Below are 23,810 nucleotides of genomic sequence, written 5' to 3' on the forward strand. Positions count from 1 at the left end.
GTACCTGAGTACCTATGATTATACTCAGAGTGTAGACTACCCTTTTCCAAGAATCCACCAACTTAGGAACTTCCCATACAAAATGTATCAAAGTAGCTTTCTTAGTCAAACATTTCAGGCATGTATCTGGAACATCAGGTGACCATTTATTGAGTTTCTCAGGAGTGATGTATATCCTCATTAACCACTTGTGCTGCAGCAACTTCAGTCGAGTATTAATGGTTGGTGATCAAGCTTTTAAACAAGCCGACATCCAGTCAGCTTCACCAGTATCTTCCTCTCTCTCTGTCTGGTCTCTGGTCCTCTCTCTCTGTCTGGTCTCTGGTCCTCTCTCTCTCTGTCTGGTCTCTGGTCCCCTCTCTCTGTCTGGTCTCCGGTCCTCTCTCTCTGTCTGGTCTCTGGTCCCCTCTCTCTGTCTGGTCTCTGGTCCTCTCTCTCTGTCTGGTCTCTGGTCCTCTCTCTCTGTCTGGTCTCTGGTCCCCTCTCTCTGTCTGGTCTCCGGTCCTCTCTCTCTGTCTGGTCTCCGGTCCTCTCTCTCTGTCTGGTCTCTGGTCCTCTCTCTCTCTGTCTGGTCTCCGGTCCTCTCTCTCTGTCTGGTCTCCGGTCCTCTCTCTCTGTCTGGTCTCTGGTCCTCTCTCTCTGTCTGGTCTCTGGTCCTCTCTCTCTGTCTGGTCTCTGGTCCCCTCTCTCTGTCTGGTCTCTGGTCCTCTCTCTCTCTGTCTGGTCTCTGGTCCTCTCTCTCTGTCTGGTCTCTGGTCCCCTCTCTCTGTCTGGTCTCCGGTCCTCTCTCTCTGTCTGGTCTCTGGTCCTCTCTCTCTGTCTGGTCTCTGGTCCCCTCTCTCTGTCTGGTCTCTGGTCCTCTCTCTCTATCTGGTCTCTGGTCCTCTCTCTCTATCTGGTCTCTGGTCCTCTCTCTCTGCCCGGTCTCTGGTCCCCTCTCTCTGTCTGGTCTCTGGTCGTCTCTCTCTCTCTGTCTGGTCTCTGGTCCCCTCTCTCTGTCTGGTCTCTGGTCCTCTCTCTCTATCTGGTCTCTGGTCCTCTCTCTCTATCTGGTCTCTGGTCCTCTCTCTCTGCCCGGTCTCTGGTCCTCTCTCTCTGTCTGGTCTCTGGTCCCCTCTCTCTGTCTGGTCTCTGGTCCTCTCTCTCTATCTGGTCTCTGGTCCTCTCTCTCTATCTGGTCTCCGGTCCTCTCTCTCTGCCCGGTCTCTGGTCCTCTCTCTCTATCTGGTCTCTGGTCGTCTCTCTCTCTCTGTCTGGTCTCTGGTCCGCCCTCTCTGTCTGGTCTCTGGTCCACTCTCTCTGTCTGGTCTCTGGTCCTCTCTCTCTGCCCGGTCTCTGGTCCTCTCTCTCTGTCTGGTCTCTGGTCCTCTGTCTCTGCCCGGTCTCTGGTCCTCTCTCTCTGCCCGGTCTCTGGTCCTCTCTCTCTGTCTGGTCTCTGGTCCTCTCTCTCTGTCTGGTCTCTGGTCGTCTCTCTCTGACCGGTCTCTGGTCCTCTCTCTCTGCCCGGTCTCTGGTCCTCTCTCTCTGTCTGGTCTCTGGTCGTCTCTCTCTGTCTGGTCTCTGATCGTCTCTCTCTGTCTGGTCTCTGGTCGTCTCTCTCTGTCTGGTCTCTGGTCGTCTCTCTCTGTCTGGTCTCTGGTCCTCTCTCTCTATCTGGTCTCTGGTCCTCTCTTTCTATCTGATCTTTGGTCCTCTCTCTCTGCCCGGTCTCTGGTCCTCTCTCTCTTTCTGGTCTCTGGTCCTCTCTCTCTGTCTGGTCTGTGGTCGTCTCTCTCTGCCCGGTCTCTGGTCCTCTCTCTCTGTCTGGTCTCTGGTCCTCTCTCTCTGTTTGGTCTCTGGTCCTCTCTCTCTATCTGGTCTTTGGTCCTCTCTCTCTGCCCGGTCTCTGGTCCTCTCTCTCTGCCCGGTCTCTGGTCCTCTCTCTCTATCTGGTCTCTGGTCGTCTCTCTCTCTCTGTCTGGTCTCTGGTCCGCCCTCTCTGTCTGGTCTCTGGTCCACTCTCTCTGTCTGGTCTCTGGTCCTCTCTCTCTGTCTGGTCTCTGGTCCTCTCTCTCTGCCTGGTCTCTGGTCCACTCTCTCTGCCTGGTCTCTGGTCCTCTCTCTCTGTCCGGTCTCTGGTCCTCTCTCTCTATCTGGTCTCTGGTCGTCTCTCTCTCTCTGTCTGGTCCCTGGTCCTCTCTCTCTGCCTGGTCTCTGGTCCTCTCTCTCTGCCTGGTCTCTGGTCCTCTCTCTCTGCCCGGTCTCTGGTCCTCTCTCTCTATCTGGTCTCTGGTCATCTCTCTCTCTCTGTCTGGTCTCTGGTCCTCTCTCTCTGCCTGGTCTCTGGTCCTCTCTCTCTGTCTGGTCTCTGGTCCTCTCTCTCTGTCTGGTCCCTGGTCCTCTCTCTCTGTCTGGTCCCTGGTCCTCTCTCTCTCTGGTCCTCTCTCTCTGCCTGGTCTCTGGTCCTCTCTCTCTGCCTGGTCTCTGGTCCTCTCTCTCTGTCTGGTCCCTGGTCCTCTCTCTCTCTCTGGTCTCTGGTCATCTCTCTCTCTCTGTCTGGTCCCTGGTCCTCTCTCTCTGTCTGGTCTCTGGTCCTCTCTCTCTATCTGGTCTCTGGTCATCTCTCTCTCTCTGTCTGGTCCCTGGTCCTCTCTCTCTGTCTGGTCCCTGGTCCTCTCTCTCTCTGGTCCTCTCTCACTGTCTGGTCCCTGGTCCTCTCTCTCTGCCTGGTCTCTGGTCCTCTCTCTCTGCCTGGTCTCTGGTCCTCTCTCTCTGCCCGGTCTCTGGTCCTCTCTCTCTGCCTGGTCTCTGGTCCTCTCTCTCTGTCTGGTCTCTGGTCCTCTCTCTCTGTCTGGTCCCTGGTGCTCTCTCTCTGTCTGGTCCCTGGTCCTCTCTCTCTCTGGTCCTCTCTCTCTGCCTGGTCTCTGGTCCTCTCGCTCTGCCTGGTCTGCAGCTGCTCCTGTCTTCACCCTTATCTGCTCCTCTCCTTACCTGTTGTCCATTTAATCTGCCCCAAAGCTTTTGCTTCTGATCAGACAGAAGTGCTGCAGGTTGCGGCCTCTAGAGGATCTGTTGGACCTGGGAATGCTGGCAGTACTTTTTGTCTCGCTTAATGAAATCCAGGTCAACCATGCTGAGTTAAAATCCGTGAGCTGCAGATAGAAGCGCCTCCTAATGGTTGAAGCATGTTCTGTGTTTGGAGCCACGAACTGTTGGGGGAAATGTCAAATGAGCAAGAGCTGGTCTCTGATTCAGGGACGCGTCCTCAGGCTTATTGTCACCAATGAAAAAAAGACAAATTAATTTACTGAGCTGAAAGAACCTCTGAACACGAGCTCTGATCAGGTCCTTGAATGCTTCCCAGAACAGGTGGCACCTGTGAAGCGCTCTGAACAGAACCTGAGCCATAGATTGGACCTATCAATGCTGTTATCTTCTGCCTGTCTCCAGCAGGATGCAGAATGTGGGGGAACAGGGCCACATGGCCTTACTGGGTCACAGCCTGGCCGCCTACATCTCAGTGCTGGACAGAGAGCGCCTCCTGAAGCTGACCACCAGGATCCTGTCTGACACCACGCTGTGGCTCTGCAGGATCTTCAGGTAAAAACCTGCAGGGCATCCAGTAGAGGCTCTGACAGGTTTTCATCAGAGGGTTAGACCAGTGTGGCTCCTGAGCCACGTATAGCCTTTTGCTTTTCTCTCTATGATGCAGCTTAGGAAACAGAGGCTCTGTCCTCCGAACATTCGGTGGGCCTGGTTGATGTTTCCATGTAATGAGAACCCGCCTGACCTGCAGGTACGAGAACGGTTCCGCGTATTTCCACGAAGATGACCGAGACGGCCTGGTAAAGGTCTGCCGACTGGCCATCAACGCCCAATACGAGGAGTATACGACTGAAGGATATGCCGTCTTAAGCTCCAGACAGCCGGTCATCTACCACAGCGCCTCCTGCAGGCCCGGCCTGGGACAACACCTCTGCAGCCAGGTGGGTGTAATCCACTGAGTGGGTGAAGAGGGAAGGTCCAGTTCTGTTTAAAGTCTGTCCAAAAAAGGCTTGAAGGATTCTAAGATTTCACAAAATCAATCTTGAATCAATTTTTTGGAGAGATAAATGACATAGAGCTCATTCAGACCATTTTCATACCCTTTTATTTCCACATAGGAGAATCTGAGGTGTGTGTGTCTACTCGTGAATGTATCGTTAGCAACATTGGCAGATCGCTAAGTTCATGGGTCAAAATGCAGGGAGTTAATTTCTCCATTGTGGGACAATAAAGGGATTTACATATTTAAAAGTTACACAATGGATGGATGATGGATGATGGATGGATGATGGATGGATGATGGATGGATGATGGTTGGATGATGGATGGTTGGATGATGGATGGATGGATGGATGGATGGTTGGATGGATGGATGGATGGATGATGGTTGGATGATGGATGGATGGATGGATGGATGATGGATGGTTGGATGGATGGATGGATGGATGATGGTTGGATGATGGACGGATGGATGATGGATGGATGGATGATGGATGGTTGGATGGATGGATGGATGGATGGATGATGGATGGTTGGATGGATGGATGATGGATGATGGATGGTTGGATGGATGGATGGATGGATGGATGATGGTTGGATGATGGATGGTTGGATGATGGATGGATGGATGGATGGATGGTTGGATGGATGGATGGATGGATGATGGTTGGATGATGGATGGTTGGATGATGGATGGATGGATGGATGATGGTTGGATGATGGATGGTTGGATGATGGATGGATGGATGGATGGATGGATGGATGGATGGTTGGATGGATGGATGGATGGATGATGGTTGGATGATGGACGGATGGATGATGGACGGATGGATGATGGATGATGGATGGTTGGATGGATGGATGGATGGATGATGATGGATGGATGGATGGATGATGATGGATGGATGGATGGATGATGGATGGTTGGATGGATGGATGGATGGATGGATGATGATGGATGGATGGATGGATGGATGGATGATGGATGGTTGGATGATGGATGGTTGGATGGATGGATGGATGGATGGATGATGATGGATGATGGATGGATGGATGATGGACGGATGGATGATGGATGGTTGGATGGATGGATGGATGGATGGATGATGATGGATGGATGGATGGATGGATGGATGGATGATGGATGGTTGGATGATGGATGGTTGGATGGATGGATGGATGGATGGATGATGATGGATGATGGACGGATGGATGATGGACGGATGGATGATGGATGATGGATGGTTGGATGGATGGATGGATGGATGATGATGGATGGATGGATGGATGATGATGGATGGATGGATGGATGATGGATGGTTGGATGGATGGATGGATGGATGGATGGATGGATGGTGGATGGATGGATGGATGGATGGATGATGGATGGTTGGATGATGGATGGTTGGATGGATGGATGGATGGATGGATGGATGATGATGGATGATGGATGGATGATGGATGATGGATGGTTGGATGGATGGATGGATGGATGATGATGGATGGATGATGGATGATGGATGGATGGATGGATGGATGGATGGATGGATGATGGATGGATGGATGGATGGATGGATGGATGGATGGATGGATGGATGATGGATGGTTGGATGATGGATGGATGGATGGTTGGATGGATGGATGGATGGATGGATGGATGATGGTTGGATGATGGATGGATGGATGATGGATGGATGGATGATGATGGATGGATGGATGGATGGATGGATGATGGTTGGATGATGGATGGATGGATGGATGATGGTTGGATGATGGATGGATGGATGGATGATGGTTGGATGATGGATGGTTGGATGGATGGATGGATGGATGGATGATGATGGATGGATGGATGGATGGATGGATGATGGATGGATGGATGATGGATGGATGGATGATGGATTGATGGATGATGGATGGATGGATGATGGATGCATGGATGATGGATGGATGGATGATGGATGGATGGATGGATGGATGATGGTTGGATGATGGATGGATGGATGGATGATGGTTGGATGATGGATGGATGGATGATGGATGGATGGATGGATGATGGATGGATGGATGATGGATGGATGGATGATGGATGGATGGATGGATGATGGATGGATGGATGGATGGATGGATGGATGGATGGATGATGGATGGATGATGGATGGATGGATGGATGGATGGATGATGGATGGATGGATGGATGGATGGATGGATGGATGGATGATGGTTGGATGATGGATGGATGGATGGATGATGGTTGGATGATGGATGGATGGATGATGGATGGATGGATGATGGATGGATGGATGATGGATGGATGGATGGATGATGGATGGATGATGGATGGATGGATGATGGATGGATGGATGATGGATGGATGGATGATGATGGATGGATGGATGGATGGATGATGACGGATGGATGGATGGATGGATGGATGGATGGATGGATGATGATGATGGATGGATGGATGGATGGATGGATGGATGGATGGATGGATGGATGGATGATGATGGATGGATGGATGGATGATGGTTGGATGATGGATGGTTGGATGGATGGATGGATGGATGATGATGGATGGATGGATGGATGGATGGATGGATGGATGATGGATGGATGGATGATGGATGGATGGATGATGATGGATGGATGGATGGATGGATGATGATGGATGGATGGATGGATGGATGGATGATGGATGGATGGATGATGATGGATGGATGGATGGATGGATGATGGATGGATGGATGATGGATGGATGGATGATGGATTGTCCTTCTCTGTCCCCTGCAGCTCGGCCTCCCCCTGTCCAGCCTGTGCCTGGTTCCATGTAACACCATCTTTGGATCCCAGCATCTAATGGTAGGAGAGTCCTGCTGGAGACGCTTCTGTCCCAGCTGCTTCAGAGGACATGGTGACAATGATGCTGTCTCTTCCAGGACGTCGCCCTGCTGGACAAACTGGTCAGAGAGGACATAGAAGCCGGGAAGCTTCCTCTGCTGGTGGTCGCTAACGCAGGTGAGGGACCTTCCTGCCTGAGGTCTCCCTCCATGTGGGAGCTTTTCTCAGCAGTTTCTGCAGCAGGTGATGCGCATCCTGATGTCTCCTGGGTGACGTAGTTGTCCTGGTTTTGCTCCACCCAGGAACCCCTGGAGCGGGTCACACGGACAAACTGGGCCGCCTGAAGGAGCTGTGTGAGCAGCACAGGATCTGGCTTCATGTGGAGGGGTCAGTCACAGAGAAGCTCATCTTTGTTTTATTAGGAACATTTATAGTGCATGGTTATTTCATTTATTAGTTTCCTAATTTAAAAAAAGCAGTATTCTTTAAATTTGTTTTATTAAATATTCAAGAAAAAGGTTTTCAATTTATTAGTTCCCTTCTAATATAGATCTGGATAAACAGATTAAAGTGAATAAATTTAGTTTAAAAATGTTTATTTCTGGCTCTTAACGCCAACATCTCCTCTTTATGAGGGACTCTAGAAATAGAGTATTAGAATTCACCGTCCTGCTGCATTTAATAAACCAAACCAGATGTTTCCTGCCTGATATGAACTGAACCTCCATGAAACCAGTTCAGTAATAATTATTCACACATTTCAGTTTTATTTGGATTAAAAAGTTTTATTAGGATGAAAATGTTTGATCAAACCTCAGGTTTGCTCCAATCATCCCGCTGAGGTTCTCTGCTCACCCCCCCACCCCCACCCACTGGTTCAATCATTTACTTCAAAAATATTAAGATACCGTAAAAAAATATCCATAAAGAATAAAAGAAGATTGGGAGGAATGTGAAGATATACAGAAAGCTGTGTGGCTCTAGTCCAGTTACCCCGACTAACCCTGAAGCAGAAGCCACGCCCCTAAAAATTCACAAACTCACTAATGAGAAACAACATATGCAGATTTACCAAAAAACTTCAATAAAATTACAAATGTTTTATATCCTTACATACAATAACCTTTGACATTCTGAAACATATTGTTACTCACTAATCATCCCTCTTCTGTCAATTAAAGTGAATTGAGGTCCTGATTCAACTCAATAGAACTGAAAAAAGAATGAATGATAGATGCATTATTTAATCAGTTTAATTCTGTTCCTGTTTCTTTAGGGTCAACCTTGCCACGCTGGCTCTGCCTCAGGTCACCTCTGCTGTCATGGTAACCATCATTTTCCGTCCTTTCTGATCTCTGATTAAAAGGTTTCCTGTTTTGAAGGGTCCTGATCCGATCATCCAGATCTCTGATGGAAACCCTCTGCTGCTGTTCAGAGCTTCTCCACCTCCTGGGTTAATGATGGATGGAGCAGAAGCTCTCATACCTCTCAGTAAATAGTATCTAATAAAACAGCTTAGAGTCAAAGTTGCACATATTTAGATGAATCGGCGTAAAACATTGAAAAACCTCTGAACAAAAGCTGAAGTTGATCCTCTAACTTCTATAAAAGCGTTTCTAAAGAGCAGAATTTATACCGGAGGAATAAACATCAATAGTTTTGAAGCCTGTGATCATTTTGGTTGAATGTCCCTAACAGCCGACTCTGACTAACTGCAGTTACTCTGTGTTTGTCTCTGAGGTCGTTTGGTCCCTTTAACCATCAGAAACCTGGATTGTGTTGCGGAGCTGCAGGATGGCTGCAGCTCAGAGTGATCTAAACAATCCACAGCTCTGCTCTCACTTCCTGCTTGGGATGATGAGTCCTGTTAGCTTTGCTATCTGCAGCCAGTCATTCATTAAACCAGCAGTTTCTAACCGGCGCTTCCCTCCAGGCTACGGCATCCCAGGAGGTCAGAAAAAACATGGAAGCTCAGAAAAGACAAAAATAAACACTGCAGGATTTAAATAAAGGAAGGGTTTTAATAAACCATCAGAACCAGAAAGTTCTGATGGTTACGGAATGTGGGTCTGTAATGGAATCGGCATCGATTGAAGCTTCTGATGGGGTTGTTTGTTGTCGGGGAAAACGGTTCTGATAGGACAGCTGAAGGATAGAGCTGTGATTGATTCCAAGCAGCGCTGCAGGGGGATTCTGATCTTCCTGGAATCCAGCCAGCATCTAGATGGTTCCTCCTGGGTTTCCATCACCTTAAAGCTGTTCCACAGTCCTTCATGGCAGAACTTCACTGGAACCACCAAGTTCTTACTTCTGTGCCCATGTATGGATCTGCTGCTGGAGACGGCTCCCATGGAGACAGAAAACATTTCCTCCTTTAGATGTATCATAGATCGGACTGGTAGCGCCGATTATCGGCTGTAATGGGTCGTTTCTCCACAGGCAGCCACCAGGAGCGACAGCATGACGCTGACGCCGGGCCGATGGCTCGGGCTGCCGGCGGTGACCGCTGTGACCCTGTACAGGCATGAAGACCCGGCACAGGTAGGCCACGCCTCCTCAGAGAAATCCTCAGCGCGTTGGTCGGTCCTCTCTAAGCTCTGCCCGGTGGTCTCAGTCTCTGGCAGCAGGTCTGACCTCCAGCCAGCCGGTGGAGAAGCTGCGGGCGCTGCCTCTCTGGCTTTCCCTGCAGCACCTCGGACACAACGGCATCGTCCAGAAGATCCGACAGGCGACAGATCTGGTGAGCAGGACCAGTTAGATACTGGGTCACTGTTACTGGGCCAGTTAGATGATGGGTCACTGTTACTGGGCCAGTTAGATGGTGGGTCAGTGTTACTGGGCCAGTTAGATAATGGCTCAGTGTTACTGGGCCAGTTAGATGGTGGGTCAGTGTTACTGGGCCAGTTAGATGGTGGGTCAGTGTTACTGGGCCAGTTAGATGGTGGGTCAGTGTTACTGGACCAGTTAGATGATGGGTCACTGTTACTGGGCCAGTTAGATGATGGGTCACTGTTACTGGGCCAGTTAGATGGTGGGTCAGTGTTACTGGACCAGTTAGATGATGGGTCACTGTTACTGGGCCAGTTAGATGATGGGTCACTGTTACTGGGCCAGTTAGATGGTGGGTCAGTGTTACTGGACCAGTTAGATGATGGGTCACTGTTACTGGGCCAGTTAGATGATGGGTCACTGTTACTGGGCCAGTTAGATGGTGGGTCAGTGTTACTGGACCAGTTAGATTATGAGTCACTGTTACTGGGCCAGTTAGATGATGGGTCACTGTTACTGGGCCAGTTAGATGGTGGGTCAGTGTTACTGGACCAGTTAGATGATGGGTCACTGTTACTGGACCAGTTAGATGGTGGGTCACTGTTACTGGGCCAGTTAGATGATGGGTCACTGTTACTGGGCCAGTTAGATGGTGGGTCACTGTTACTGGACCAGTTAGATGGTGGGTCACTGTTACTGGGCCAGTTAGATGGTGGGTCAGTGTTACTGGGCCAGTTAGATGGTGGGTCACTGTTACTGGGCCAGTTAGATGATGGGTCACTGTTACTGGACCAGTTAGATGGTGGGTCAGTGTTACTGGACCAGTTAGATGGTGGGTCACTGTTACTGGGCCAGTTAGATGGTGGGTCAGTGTTACTGGGCCAGTTAGATGGTGGGTCAGTGTTACTGGGCCAGTTAGATGGTGGGTCAGTGTTACTGGGCCAGTTAGATGATGGGTCACTGTTACTGGACCAGTTAGATGGTGGGTCAGTGTTACTGGACCAGTTAGATGGTGGGTCAGTGTTACTGGGCCAGTTAGATGGTGGGTCAGTGTTACTGGGCCAGTTAGATGGTGGGTCAGTGTTACTGGGCCAGTTAGATGGTGGGTCAGTGTTACTGGGCCAGTTAGATGGTGGGTCAGTGTTACTGGGCCAGTTAGATGATGGGTCACTGTTACTGGACCAGTTAGATGGTGGGTCACTGTTACTGGACCAGTTAGATGGTGGGTCACTGTTACTGGGCCAGTTAGATGATGGGTCACTGTTACTGGGCCAGTTAGATGGTGGGTCAGTGTTACTGGGCCAGTTAGATGGTGGGTCACTGTTACTGGGCCAGTTAGATGATGGGTCACTGTTACTGGACCAGTTAGATGGTGGGTCAGTGTTACTGGACCAGTTAGATGGTGGGTCAGTGTTACTGGACCAGTTAGATGGTGGGTCAGTGTTACTGGACCAGTTAGATGGTGGGTCAGTGTTACTGGGCCAGTTAGATGGTGGGTCAGTGTTACTGGGCCAGTTAGATGGTGGGTCAGTGTTACTGGGCCAGTTAGATGGTGGGTCAGTGTTACTGGGCCAGTTAGATGGTGGGTCAGTGTTACTGGGCCAGTTAGATGGTGGGTCAGTGTTACTGGGCCAGTTAGATGGTGGGTCAGTGTTACTGGGCCAGTTAGATGGTGGGTCAGTGTTACTGGGCCAGTTAGATGGTGGGTCAGTGTTACTGGGCCAGTTAGATGGTGGGTCAGTGTTACTGGGCCAGTTAGATGGTGGGTCAGTGTTACTGGGCCAGTTAGATGGTGGGTCAGTGTTACTGGGCCAGTTAGATGGTGGGTCACTGTTACTGGGCCAGTTAGATGGTGGGTCAGTGTTACTGGGCCAGTTAGATGGTGGGTCACTGTTACTGGCCAGTTAGATGGTGGGTCAGTGTTACTGGACCAGTTAGATGGTGGGTCAGTGTTACTGGGCCAGTTAGATGGTGGGTCAGTGTTACTGGACCAGTTAGATGGTGGGTCACTGTTACTGGACCAGTTAGATGGTGGGTCAGTGTTACGGGCCAGTTAATGGTGGGGCATGTTACTGGGCCAGTTTGATGGTGGGGGCCCCTGTTACGGGGCCAGTTAGATGGTGGGTCCCCTGTTTTCTGGGCAGTTAGATGATGGGGTTTATGTTACTGGGGGGAGTTAGATTTGGGGGGGTCACCTGTTAAATTGGCCAGTTTTTGAATTGGGGGTCACTGTTACTGGGCCCGTTAGATGGGGGTCAGTGGACGGGGGGAGTTTTGAAAGGGGGTCACTGTTTACTGGGGCCCGTTTGAGATGGGGGGCAAATTTTTCTGGACCATTTTAAAGGTGGGGTTTATGGTTTTCGGGCCAGTTAATGGGGGTCATTTTTACTGACCAGTTAGATGGTGGGTTCCCCAAACTGTTACTTGGGGCCCGTTAGATGGGGGGGTAATGTTACGGGCCCTTAGATGGTGGGGCAATGGGTTTCTGGGCCAGTTAGATGGGGGGTTTATGTTACTGGGGCCCTTAAAATGGTGGGTCCCCCTTTTTACTTTGGGGCCCGTTAGATGGTGGGGCATGTTACGGGGGCCCGTTAGATGGGGGGTCATTTTTTCTGGGCCAGTTAATTTGGGGGGTCCAAATGTTACTTGGGGCCCGTTTGATGGGGGGGTCATGTTTCTGGGCCAGTTTTGATTGGGGGGTCATTTTTACTGGAAATTGGGGGCCCGTTAATTGATTTGGGGTTTACTGGTTTTCTAAAAATTAAATTGGGGGGTCATGTTACTGGGCCCCGTTTAAAGGTGGGGGCCCCTGTTTTACTGGGCCAGTTAGATGGTGGGTCACTGTTACTGGGCCCGTTAAAATGGTGGGTCAGGGGGTTTTTTGGGCCCCGTTAGAATTTTTGGGGTCACTGGACTGGCCCCTTTTGGAGGATGGGTGGGTCATGTTTCTGGACCATTAGATGGGGGTCAGGGTTTCACGGCCCGTTAATGGGGGGTCACTGTTACTGGACCAGGTTTTTGATGGTTTGGGGCAAATTTACCCTTAGGGGCCAGGTTTAAAATGGTTTTTGGGGCATGTTAAATGGACCAGTTTGATTTGGTTGGGGCACTGTTACTGGCCAGTTTTGATGGGGGGTTCCCCTGTTACTGGGCCAGTTTTGGGTGGGTTGGGTCCCGTGTTACTGACCAAAAAAAAAAAAATTTTGATGGTGGGGCCCCGGGTTTCTGGCCAGTTAGATGGTGGGGCATGGTTTTCGGGGCCAGTTAGATGGGGGTCACTGTTTCTGGCCCTTTTGAATGGGGTCATGTTTTCTGGACCAGGGTTTGTGATGGGGGTTTACTGTTACTGGGCCATTTGATATGGGGCACGTTTCTGGACCAGTTTTGATGGTGGGGCCCCTGTTTTCCCGGGCCAGTTAGAATTGGTTGGGTCACTGGTTAAATGGGCCAGTTAGATGGTGGGTCCCTGTTACTGGGGCCCTTTTAAAAGATGGGGGGACTGTTACTGGGCCCCTTTTGATGGGGGGTCAGTGTTTAAATGGGGCGTAAATTTTGAAAATTTGGGTCATGTTACTGGACCCCGTTTGATGGTGGTCCCCTGTTTCTGGCCATTTAGATGGTGGGGCAGTGTTACTGGCCCCGTTAGATGATGGGTCACTGTTACTGGGGCCCTTAGTGATGGGGCCGTTACGGGCCAGTTAGATGGTGGGGCAGTGTTACTGGGCCAGTTAGAAATGGCCAGTGTTCCCGGGCCCTTTAATGATTGGGGCACTGTTTCTGGCCCCCGTTAGAGGTTTGGGGCAGTTTAAAATGGACCAGTTGAATGAGGGTCAACTGTTACTGGGGCCCCAAATTTTTTGGGTGAAGGGGCAGTGTTTACTGGGCCCGTTAGATGGGGGAAAAAGGGGTCACTGTTTTCTGGGCCAGTTAGATGATGGGTCAATGTTTTTCTGGGCCCCGTTTAGAAGGGGGTCAGTGTTACTGGGCCAGTTAAAAAGAAAGGGTCACTGGTTTTCGGGTCCAAAAGTATGGGTCACTGTTAAATGGGCCATTTGATGAGGGTCACTGTTTTCTGGGGCCCTTTTGATGATTGGGGTCACTGTTACGGGCCATTTGATGGTGGGGCAAAATGTTTTACTGGGCCTTTGATGATGGGTCACTGGTATCTGGGCCATTTTGATGATTTGGGGCACTGTTACTGGGCCATTTTTGATGGTGGGTCAGTTTTACTGGCCCCTTAGATGAGGGGCCAAATGTTTCTGGGCCCGTTAGATTATGGGGCACTGTTTCTGGGCCATTAATGGTGGTCACTGTTTTCGGGCCAGTTTTGATGGGGGGGTCCCGTTTTTCTGGACCATTAGATTTTGATCACGTACTTGGGGCCGTTAGATGATGGGTCACGTTTCGGGCCCGTTAGATTTGGGTCAGGGGGGGCTGGGCCAGTTTGATGATGGGGCACTGTTTACTGGGCCCCGTTAGATGATGGGGGCCCCCTGTTTCTTGGCCATTTTGATGGGGGTCAGGTTACTGGGACCATTAGATGGTGGGTCACTGTTACTTTGGGCCAGTTAGATGGTGGGGTTTACTTTTTACTGAGGACCAGTTTTGTGGAGGGGTTTACGTTACTGGGGCCCGTTAGATGATGGGTCACTTTTTTACTGGGCCATTTTTTAAATTTGGGTTTAGTGTTTACGGGCCCTTTAAAAGTGGGGGCACTGTTACCCGGGCCATTTTGATGATGGGTCCACTGGTTTCTGGGCCCATTAATGATGGGGCACTGTTAAAAGGGGCCGTTAGAAAGGGGGGGCCAAATGTTTCTGGGGCCCGTTAGATGATGGGTCACTGTTTACTTGGGGCCCGTTAAGGGTGGTGGGTCCAAGGGTTTCGGACCAGTTTGATGATGGGTCACTGTTACTGGGCCCTTAGATATGGGCACTTGGGTTTCCCGGGGCCAGTTTTGATTTTGGGGGGCAGTGTTACTGGACCAGTTAGAATGGGTCAATGTTTTCTGGGCCAAATTAGGGTGGGGGGTCCCCTTTTTAAATTTGGGCCATTTGATTTGGGGGGTCAGGGTTACTGGGGGATTAGGGTGGTGGGGCATGTTACTGGGCCAGTTTTGATGGTGGGTTTAGTTTTTACTGGGCCAGTTAGTGGTTGGGGGGTCATGGTTACTGGGGCCCGTTAGATGGTGGGGCACTGTTACTGGACCATTTTGATGGTGGGTTAAATGTTCACCGGCCATTTTAAAGGTGGGGGGCGTTTTTACTGGGCCATTTTAAAGGTGGGCACTGTTACTGGGGCCCCGTTTTGATGATGGGGCCCGTGGGTTTCTGGAAACCCGTTTAAAAAGGGGGTCCCTGTTACGGACCCTTATTGGTGGGGTTCCCCGTTACTGGAAACCTTTAAAATGGGGGGTCAGGGGTTACCCGGGGCCCTTTGAAAGGTGGGGCAGTGTTACTGGGCCCCGGTTTGATGAAAGGGTTTAGTGTTACGGGCCAGTTAGATGGGGGGTCATTTTTCCCGGGGCCCTTAGATGGTTGGGTTTACTTTTCTGGGCCATTAGAGGGTGGGGCACTTTACTGGGGGCCCTTAGATGGTGGGATTTTTAGGGTTAAATTGGGGCCAGGGTTAGAGGGGGGGGGTCAGTGTTACTGGACCATTAGAAAGAAGGGTTCCCCTGTTTTCTGGCCATTAGATGTGGTCACTGTTACTGGCCAGTTAGTTGGTGGGGAGGTTCCCAAAGGGGCCCGTTACTGGGGCCAGTTAGATGGTGGGGCACTGTTTTCTGGACCAATTTGATGGTTTGGGGGGAGTGTTACTGGGGGATTTTGAAAGGTTTGGGGCATGTTACTGGGGGATTAGATGGTGGTCAGTTTTACTGGGGCCCTTAGATGGTGGGTCATGGGACTGGGCCAGTTAGATGGTGGGTTTACTGTTTCCAAAAACTGGGACCAGTTAGAGGTGAAGGGTCACTGTTACTGACCAGTTTAGTTGGTTTGGGGCATGTTTCTACCTTTAAGGGGGGGCCCCCGGGGTTTGATGGTTGGGGCCCGTGTTACTGGGGCCCGTTAGATGATGGGTCAGTGTTACTGGGCCCCTTAGATGGTGGGGATTTTTTTGATTTTCTTTACTGGGCCAGTTTAAGGGGGGGTCACTGGGTTTCTGGGCCCCTTAAAATGGGGGTCATGTTACTGGCCAGTTAGATGTGGGGTCCCGTGTTACTGGTCCATTTAGTGGTGGCAGTTTTTTCTGGGCCAGTTAAGGTGGGTCACTGTTACTGGGCCCCTTTAAAAGGGGGTTCCCTTTACTGGGCCATTTTGATGGTGGGTCAGTTTTGGAACGGGGGGGGGGGGGGGGGCCAGTTAGATGTGGGTCCCTTTTTTACTGGGGATTAGATGGTGGGTCCCTGTTACTGGGCCAGTTAAATTGGGGCAAACCCTTTTGGGGGTTCCGAGGGCCAGTTTTGATGGTGGGTTTATGTTTTCTGGGACAGGTTTGGGATTAGTGGGGTCCCGTGTTTTCGGGCCGTTTTGATGGTTTGGGGGAATGTTACTGGGCCCCGTTAGATGGTGGGTCAGTTTTTACTGACCATTTTAAAGGTGGGTCAAATGTTTTCTGGACCATTTAGATGGGGGGGTTTTCCCGTTACTGGGCCATTTTGATGGTGGGGGCCCCTGGGTTTCGGACCAGTTAGATTTGGGGGGTCAGTTTACTGGGCCAGTTAGATGGTGGGGCATGTTACCCCTTAATTGGGTTTTCCCAAATTAGATGGGGGTCACTGTTACTGGGCTTTTAGGGGGAGAATGGAGTTTGGGGGCCCCTGTTACTGGACCATTTTAGAATTTGGGGCATGTTAATTTGGGCCATTAGATTGGGGGGTCATGTTACGGACCAGTTAAAATGATGGGGCAGTGTTTCTGGCCAGTTAGATGGGTTGGGGCATGTTTACTGGGCCCCTTTGTTTTTTTGGGTTTAGTGGTACTGGGCCATTAGAAAGGTGGGTCAACTTGGGTTAATTTTTTTACTGGACCAGTTAGATTTTTGGGTTTACTGTTTTCCCGGAACCAGGTTTTGAGGGTGGGTCATGTTTTCTGGCCGTAAGTTAAGGAATTGAGGGGGGCATGTTTCGACCAGTTAGATGGTGGGTCATGTTACTGGGCCTTTAGATGGTGGGGCCCGTGTTACCGGGACCAGTTATGATGGGGTCATGTTTTCCCGGGGCCCGTTAAGATGATGGTCATTTTTTACCGGGGGGGCCCGTTAAGGAATGGTGGGGCAGGGGGGGTTTACACAGGGCCAGTTAGATGGTGGGTCCCGTTTACTGGACCATTAGATCGGGGGTCAAAATGTTAAAAAGGGCCCTTGATGGGGGGTCAGTGGGTTTCTGGGCCAGTTTTGATGGGGGGTCATGTTAAGGACCAGTTTAGATGGGGTCAGGGGTTACTGGACCAGTTAGATGTGGGTTTCCAGGGTTTGATGGCCAGGTTTAGATGGGTGGGCCCCTGTTTCGGGCCAGTTTTGATGGGGTTGGGTCAAATTTTTACTGGACCAGTTAGATGATGGGTCAGTGTTACTGGACCAGTTAGATGGTGGGTCACTGTTACTGGACCAGTTAGATGGTGGGTCAGTGTTACTGGGCCAGTTAGATGATGGGTCACTGTTACTGGACCAGTTAGATGGTGGGTCACTGTTACTGGACCAGTTAGATGGTGGGTCAGTGTTACTGGGCCAGTTAGATGGTGGGTCAGTGTTACTGGACCAGTTAGATGGTGGGTCACTGTTACTGGACCAGTTAGATGATGGGTCAGTGTTACTGGACCAGTTAGATGATGGGTCAGTGTTACTGGGCCAGTTAGATGATGGGTCAGTGTTACTGGGCCAGTTAGATGGTGGGTCAGTGTTACTGGGCCAGTTAGATGGTGGGTCAGTGTTACTGGGCCAGTTAGATGGTGGGTCAGTGTTACTGGGCCAGTTAGATGGTGGGTCAGTGTTACTGGGCCAGTTAGATGGTGGGTCAGTGTTACTGGGCCAGTTAGATGATGGGTCAGTGTTACTGGACCAGTTAGATGGTGGTTTTGGCTTCATCGTGTTCTCAGATCTTCTCTGGTTCCTGGTTTTCTAATGACCTTCCGTTTCTCCTCTGCAGAGTCAGCATCTCCTGTTGAAGCTGAAAAGTGTGGCCGGCATCAGAATCTCAGTAGGTGTTCTCTAAATGTTCTGATGGTTTCTAGAACCTGTTGCAAGGCTGAAAGTCTGCAGACTAAACAGTTCTAGAATATCTGATTTTCATAGTAGACTTTCTAGCTTCTGTCACATTTGAACCTCAAACCTCGATGCCTTTAATGTGGCGTCAGTAATTCCTGCTATGAAGCCAATCTGGAAAACATGGATCTATATGGAAGCGGGCGTCACCCAATCAGAGCCCAGCTGTTCTGCTTCTGGCCTCAGAGCCTCTTTAGAGAACCACCAGAATGATGCAGACCCAGGAACCAGGTTCTGGTCCGGGTCAGTCCGGGTCATGGAGGGAGGATGAACCCCCTGCAGAGCCACCAGGACGATGCTGCAGGAGGAGAACAGGTGACTGTGGAGGAGCAGCAGGTCTGCAGCTCAGGTGGCGCAGCCCAGCTTCTCTCTGACGGTGGCAGCATCATGCTGCGGGATGCTTTCTTTATTAGTCTACGGATGGAGCTACAGGGTGAGGCTGGAGGAAGACCTGCTGGACGCTGCAGGAGAAACGTGTGATTCAGATATGGCCTAGTCAAAGTAAGGTGACCTCAGATCTGATTGGTTCAGCCTGTTTGACGTCTCCGCCTCTTAAAGGCTGCAGAGGTTTGAGGTTCAAACGTGAAGAAACATTGAGAAGCAGAACCTGTGGAGGATCCATGGGTCAGCAGAGCGATCCCAGCGTCCGATCACCGCTCAGCCGACGGATCAGAACCTCCTCATGTTGAAACCCGACCCGTCTGTGTTTGTAGGACGGGCCGGACGGTTCCGACGCAGAGATCACTCTAACTGAGGCTTTGAAAATGGTAAACTGTTGGACTTGTTTGTTTCTGGGCCGTATCTGGGGTTAGCTTGTTCACTAGCATCTGATGCAGCGGCTGACAGGAAGCTAGCGTGCAGTGAACAAACGGCCCCAGTTAACCCAGTTAACCCAGTGTGTTAGGGAGCGGGTCTGGGTGTGATGGACACCCTCCTGTGTGGGTGAGTGTGGGTCTCCTGGGTTCCAGGGAACGGTGTGGGACGTTCTGGGCTCTCTAACTCCAGCTGGAAAGAAGATTTAAACCAGCCGGCGACATTTAATCTATAATCCAGAATGAACATTTATCAACATTCAGAAGATCCTCTAAACTGCATATTTCATCAAAGGGTCAGACTGGTCTTATATTCCCATATTAACGCTCATCAAAGCCTTTAGCAGAATAAAGATGCTGCTTAATCTGGGAGCAGAATAAAACAGATCTGTGTGTGATTTCTATAATGAGCCGTAAACAAAGGCGCAGCAGTTCCATGTTTGTCCTTTAGCTTCCGTCCGTTCCTGCTATGAAACCGTCCCAGATTAACCAGCAGCCATCGCTTCTCTGGGTTCATCTGTCCATCCAGCGATGATGCAGCGATGGTGGAACTTCCTCATGTGTGTCCTTGTTGTTGTGCAGGTGGAGGAGGAGCCAAACTCGGCTGTGGTGCTGTTTAAGTTCTCCCCAGAGCTGGGTTCTGGTAAAGGACGCTTCATTTCAGACCATCACAGTTTAAATGTGTGCTGAAAGCTGATCACTGTGTTGCTCCTCCCCTCAGGATCCAGCGGAGGAGCAGCGGAGGGTCTGTGTGCCGGAGAGAAGGAGGTCCTGGATGCCTTCAACAGATGGGTCAGACAAAAACAAGACATTTAATGTCCAACAGCATGAAGGTGAAGCGTCTCCCTGACCCACTCTAAGCCTGTTGTTTGGATGATTGCAGCTGGGAGAGCAGCTGGCTCAGCTAGCTCCCTCTAGTGGCGTGGATGTGGTGGAGCTGGAAGATGAAGGGACCTGTGTTCGTTTCAGCCCCCTCCTCACCGCTGCAGGTAACATCAACATTACCCCCAGCAGCATGTGGCAGATATTTTAGATTGAAGCGTGGTCTGCGCTGTTATTCCACGCCACAACGCCAGAGGGCCAATCAGGAACTAGCTGTGGGTGTAGATACGGCGGTGAGGAAGTGGGGGAAAGTTTGAGCAACAGCGGAGGCACATGAGGGCCAAAAAGAGCGGGGATCCAGGTGGAAAAGGCTCCCAGCGTTCTCAGCTCGCTCTGCTAGCTGCTCCATCTTCAGTCGTTTTCCATAATGGCGGTCAGACAAACAAAAGAAGCGGCAAGCGGATGTAGATTTGACCAATCAGAGGCCTCCTGTCTGCGGCGCTGTCTGTGGTCACCTACAGGGAGAGGTGCAGCAGAGTGTCTGCGGAGGGGCGGGGCTTATCAGCAGACCACCTGGTTTCGAAGTATAAATCAGCCTTCAGCTTTTTTTTGTTCCTTCGCTTCCAGACAGTCTCCCCCTAATAAGGGGAGTGGTCATGTGACACAGTTTTCCTCAGGGTGGTCTGTGATTGGTGGTTCTAGTAGAGTCTCCTTTGGTTGGTCAGGCGCCTCAACAGCTGCCTGGTTTCTCTCACATGACGTCAAACGCAGCGTTGAATGTTGATGGTTGGACCAAGATGGCCGAACGTTGACCTGAAGTCACCCTCACCTGCTTGGCAGGCCGCCAGGTCAGGACTGTTATTAGAATGACATCAGTACTCTGCTTTGACTGGAAGGAGACTATTCCCACCGTGTCATCCCACCTGTGGAACACCTGCCCACAGGTGAAGGCCAGAAGCTCTCCGTTCCTCAGGCTGTGGATCAGATTCAGGATCCAGTCTGCGTTATAATCAGAGATGAGGATAAGTTATGGCAGCAGCTCATAGGGACGATTGTTGGACTAACAAAGACGCAGCACTGTGCTGCTGGAAGGAGAGAGGAGATGATTGATGGCTGCTGCTGCTTCCTGAGCATCACTCTGCTTCCAGCAGCAAAGTTAAAGGAGAAGTTCGGTTTTTAACACTTTTAGCCCATTTTCTGTAGTGTCCAGGATGAAATCGAATGATCGACACCAAAATTTTGACAATTGGTCCTGTCTCTGCTTTTTGGCTCATGCAGAATCCCCCCCTGGCTGCTTCAGAATGGCTTCCATAGTGCATGTCTGATAATGTCCTTAAAACAACCTTAAACGTTCTTTTTTTAAATATGCTACTCACCGGGTCGTCAGCGCTGTTCAATGACGTTCCAAAAAAAGTTTCGTAAAGAAAAAACGTTCCTGTAGTGTTTTATTTAGCATTTTGTAAATCCCATTGAGTTCTGTTGGAATAGTCAATATTCCGCTGCCACCGGAAACGGAAACGGGGCCTGTTTACACAGTTGTAGTCTTTTCGCTTCACTCTGTGTACTCCGACGTCGAGGTGCTAACGTCTCTGTTAAACACTTTAAAAAACTCTGAAAATGGAATACGAAAGGTGGATTCTTGATTCTCGACGTCGGAGTGCACAGAGTGAAGCGAAAAGACTACAACTAAGCGTAAACAGGCCCCATTTCCGTTTCCGGTGGCGGAGGGATATTGACTATTCCTACAGAACTCAATGGGATTTACAAAATGCTAAATAAAACACTACAGGAACGGTTTTTCTTTACGAAACTTTTTTTGGAACGTCATTGAACAGCGCTGACGACCCGGTGAGTAGCATATTTTAAAAAGAGAATGTTTAAGGTTGTTTTAAGGACATTATCGGACATGCTCTATGGAAGCCATTCTGAAGCAGCCAGGGGGGGATTCTGCATGAGCCAAAAAGCAGAGACAGGGCCAATCGTCAAAATTTTGGTGTCGATCATTCGATTTCATCCTGGACACTACAGAAAATGGGCTAAAAGTGTTAAAAACCGAACTTCTCCTTTAAACATTTACTAACTGGCCCTGAGGATTAAACCTCAGGATTAAACAACAGGATTAAACCTCAGGGTTAAACCGGATTATTAAAAAAATAGGATTAAACCTCAGGATTAAAAAAACTGGATTAACCTGATTATTAAAATTCAGGATTAGACCTGATGATTAAAAAAATAAGATTAAACCTGATTATAAAAAAAAAAACAGGCTTAAACGAGATTATAAAAAAAAAAAAAAAAAAAAAAACAGGATTTGACCTGAGGATTAAAATTCAGGATTAAATCTCAGGATTAAAAGAAACAGGATTGAATTTGAGTATTAAAAAACAGGATTAGACCTGATCAGTAAAAAAAAAAAAACAAGGTTAACCCAATGATTAAAAAAAACCTGATTAAACGAGATTATTAAAATGCAGGATTAATTGGCATGCAGGTGGTGCAGTGGTTAGCGTGCTCTAATCATGTATGGAGGCCTTAGTCCTCGACGCGGCCGACTCGGGTTCGATCCGATTCCCCCTCTCTGTAGCCTTTTCCTGTCAGCCTCCTCTATTGGGAGAAACTTCTAAACGCCTCGTTTCTATGTGGTGCTGATTGGATCTTTAACAGTCAGTGATGTCTGAGGGGCGGTGAAGCCATCCCAGATGCTGAAAGCTTCAACATCTTTCATGCTTTTTCACCAGTGCTTGGAACCAAACTGGAGGATGTGGACGAACTGGTGCAGAAGCTCCTGGAGCTGGTGCCTATGATGTCATCAACCATGACCCTGAGACATGACTTCAGGGAGGAGACCCACCGCCACGCACCCCTTCTCACATACATAGAGGAGCTCAGCTGGCCCGGTCTGGGGGCGGTCCGGTAAGGCTGACCCGTTTTCATCAACCCAGAGTTTACAGAACAAACCGGGGGGGCGGAGGTAGAGCCCCCGTTTGGACCAATCAGCTCATCATCTCAGGCTGATGGACAGACAGTCTGGTCTATATTGGACTATAAGCCCTGTGCTGAGCAGAGTATCGATGGAAATGCGGCCTAGTCAAAGTCCAGAGCTACGGCTCAGAGGTTTCCTCAGAGAGTGCAGCCAGTGGAGATGATGAGTTTCTGTCCCGCCCCCCTGTCCTTCATCATGTGTGGGTGGGTGTCTGTCCCTCTGGAAGCTGTAACCTCTGATCCTTCTGTTGCTGACGTCAGGTATGAATCCCAGATGGAAGGACTGGATGAGAGCAGGAGGAAGGCGGAGCTTAAGAAGCTGAACGACGCGCTGCTGAGCCAACTCCAGGAGCTGGACGCAGACATCTGCTTCTCCGCAGGTCGGTTCTCCTGAACGCTGTGCTCCTTACCATGCCCTCCGCCCCGCCCTATGCCCCGCCCTCTGCCCCCTGTCCCGCCCTCTGCCCCCTGTCCCGCCCTCTGTCCCACCCTCTGCCCCGCCCTGAACCTGTCTCTCTCTGCCTCTCTCCAATGCCAGGCCCAGAGTTTGTGACGGAGGAGAACTGCATCTTCGTAGGGATGGTCAGCGATGACGTGGACGTGTCGGAGCTGGTAGAGACCATCTGTACGCTGGGAAGGGACGTGGAGGAGAGTGGACGGGTAACGTCTTCCGTTGGACAGTCTGTGTTTTTATACATTAACAGACTGAGACGTTAATATGGCGGCTTGTCTGGAAATCTGTGAAAGGGAAAAGTTTTCAGCAGGAAGATTCTGGAAGAATTTCTAGACTTTATGAGCCTGTTCTGTTTCAGCCAATCAGCTCCCTTTGCTTTTACAGCTTTATCCGCCTTTCTATGGTTTCATTGTCTAATGGAGGACTGGCTGAATCCTGTCTGTAAAATGACGGCGTTCACACAGAACCTGGATCCGTTTCCAGGTCTGGACACGGCGTTCACACAGAACCTGGATCCGGTTCCAGGTCTGGACACGGCGTTCACACAGAACCTGGATCCGGTTCCAGGTCTGGACACGGCGTTCACACAGAACCTGGATCCGGTTCCAGGTCTGGACACGGCGTTCACACAGAACCTGGATCCGGTTCCAGGTCTGGACACGGCGTTCACACAGAACCTGGATCCGGTTCCAGGTCTGGACACGGCGTTCACACAGAACCTGGATCCGGTTCCAGGTCTGGACACGGCGTTCACACAGAACCTGGATCCGGTTCCAGGTCTGGACACGGCGTTCACACAGAACCTGGATCCGGTTCCAGGTCTGGACACGGCGTTCACACAGAAC

General features: G+C 50.2%; 1 protein-coding gene across 1 annotated transcript in view; it reads left to right on the forward strand.

Moving 5' to 3' along the window:
* The window catches only part of pdxdc1 (pyridoxal-dependent decarboxylase domain containing 1), a 43,379-nt gene that overhangs the window by 14,984 nt on the left and 4,585 nt on the right, over window positions 1-23,810 (forward strand). Inside the window, exons 10-25 of the mRNA XM_038306226.1 lie at window positions 3,430-3,579; window positions 3,776-3,965; window positions 6,817-6,885; window positions 6,963-7,041; window positions 7,167-7,251; window positions 8,141-8,189; window positions 9,304-9,405; window positions 9,479-9,604; window positions 17,780-17,830; window positions 18,609-18,662; window positions 19,290-19,350; window positions 19,429-19,499; window positions 19,591-19,696; window positions 22,268-22,442; window positions 22,773-22,891; window positions 23,050-23,171. Coding sequence (XP_038162154.1) covers window positions 3,430-3,579; window positions 3,776-3,965; window positions 6,817-6,885; window positions 6,963-7,041; window positions 7,167-7,251; window positions 8,141-8,189; window positions 9,304-9,405; window positions 9,479-9,604; window positions 17,780-17,830; window positions 18,609-18,662; window positions 19,290-19,350; window positions 19,429-19,499; window positions 19,591-19,696; window positions 22,268-22,442; window positions 22,773-22,891; window positions 23,050-23,171 — 1,609 coding nt within the window. The remainder of the gene's footprint in view (window positions 1-3,429; window positions 3,580-3,775; window positions 3,966-6,816; window positions 6,886-6,962; window positions 7,042-7,166; window positions 7,252-8,140; window positions 8,190-9,303; window positions 9,406-9,478; window positions 9,605-17,779; window positions 17,831-18,608; window positions 18,663-19,289; window positions 19,351-19,428; window positions 19,500-19,590; window positions 19,697-22,267; window positions 22,443-22,772; window positions 22,892-23,049; window positions 23,172-23,810) is intronic.

The sequence above is a fragment of the Cyprinodon tularosa genome, unplaced genomic scaffold, assembly GCF_016077235.1.
Source record: "Cyprinodon tularosa strain WSP-4 unplaced genomic scaffold, ASM1607723v1 ctg1151, whole genome shotgun sequence".
In the NCBI taxonomy this organism is placed as follows: domain Eukaryota; kingdom Metazoa; phylum Chordata; class Actinopteri; order Cyprinodontiformes; family Cyprinodontidae; genus Cyprinodon; species Cyprinodon tularosa.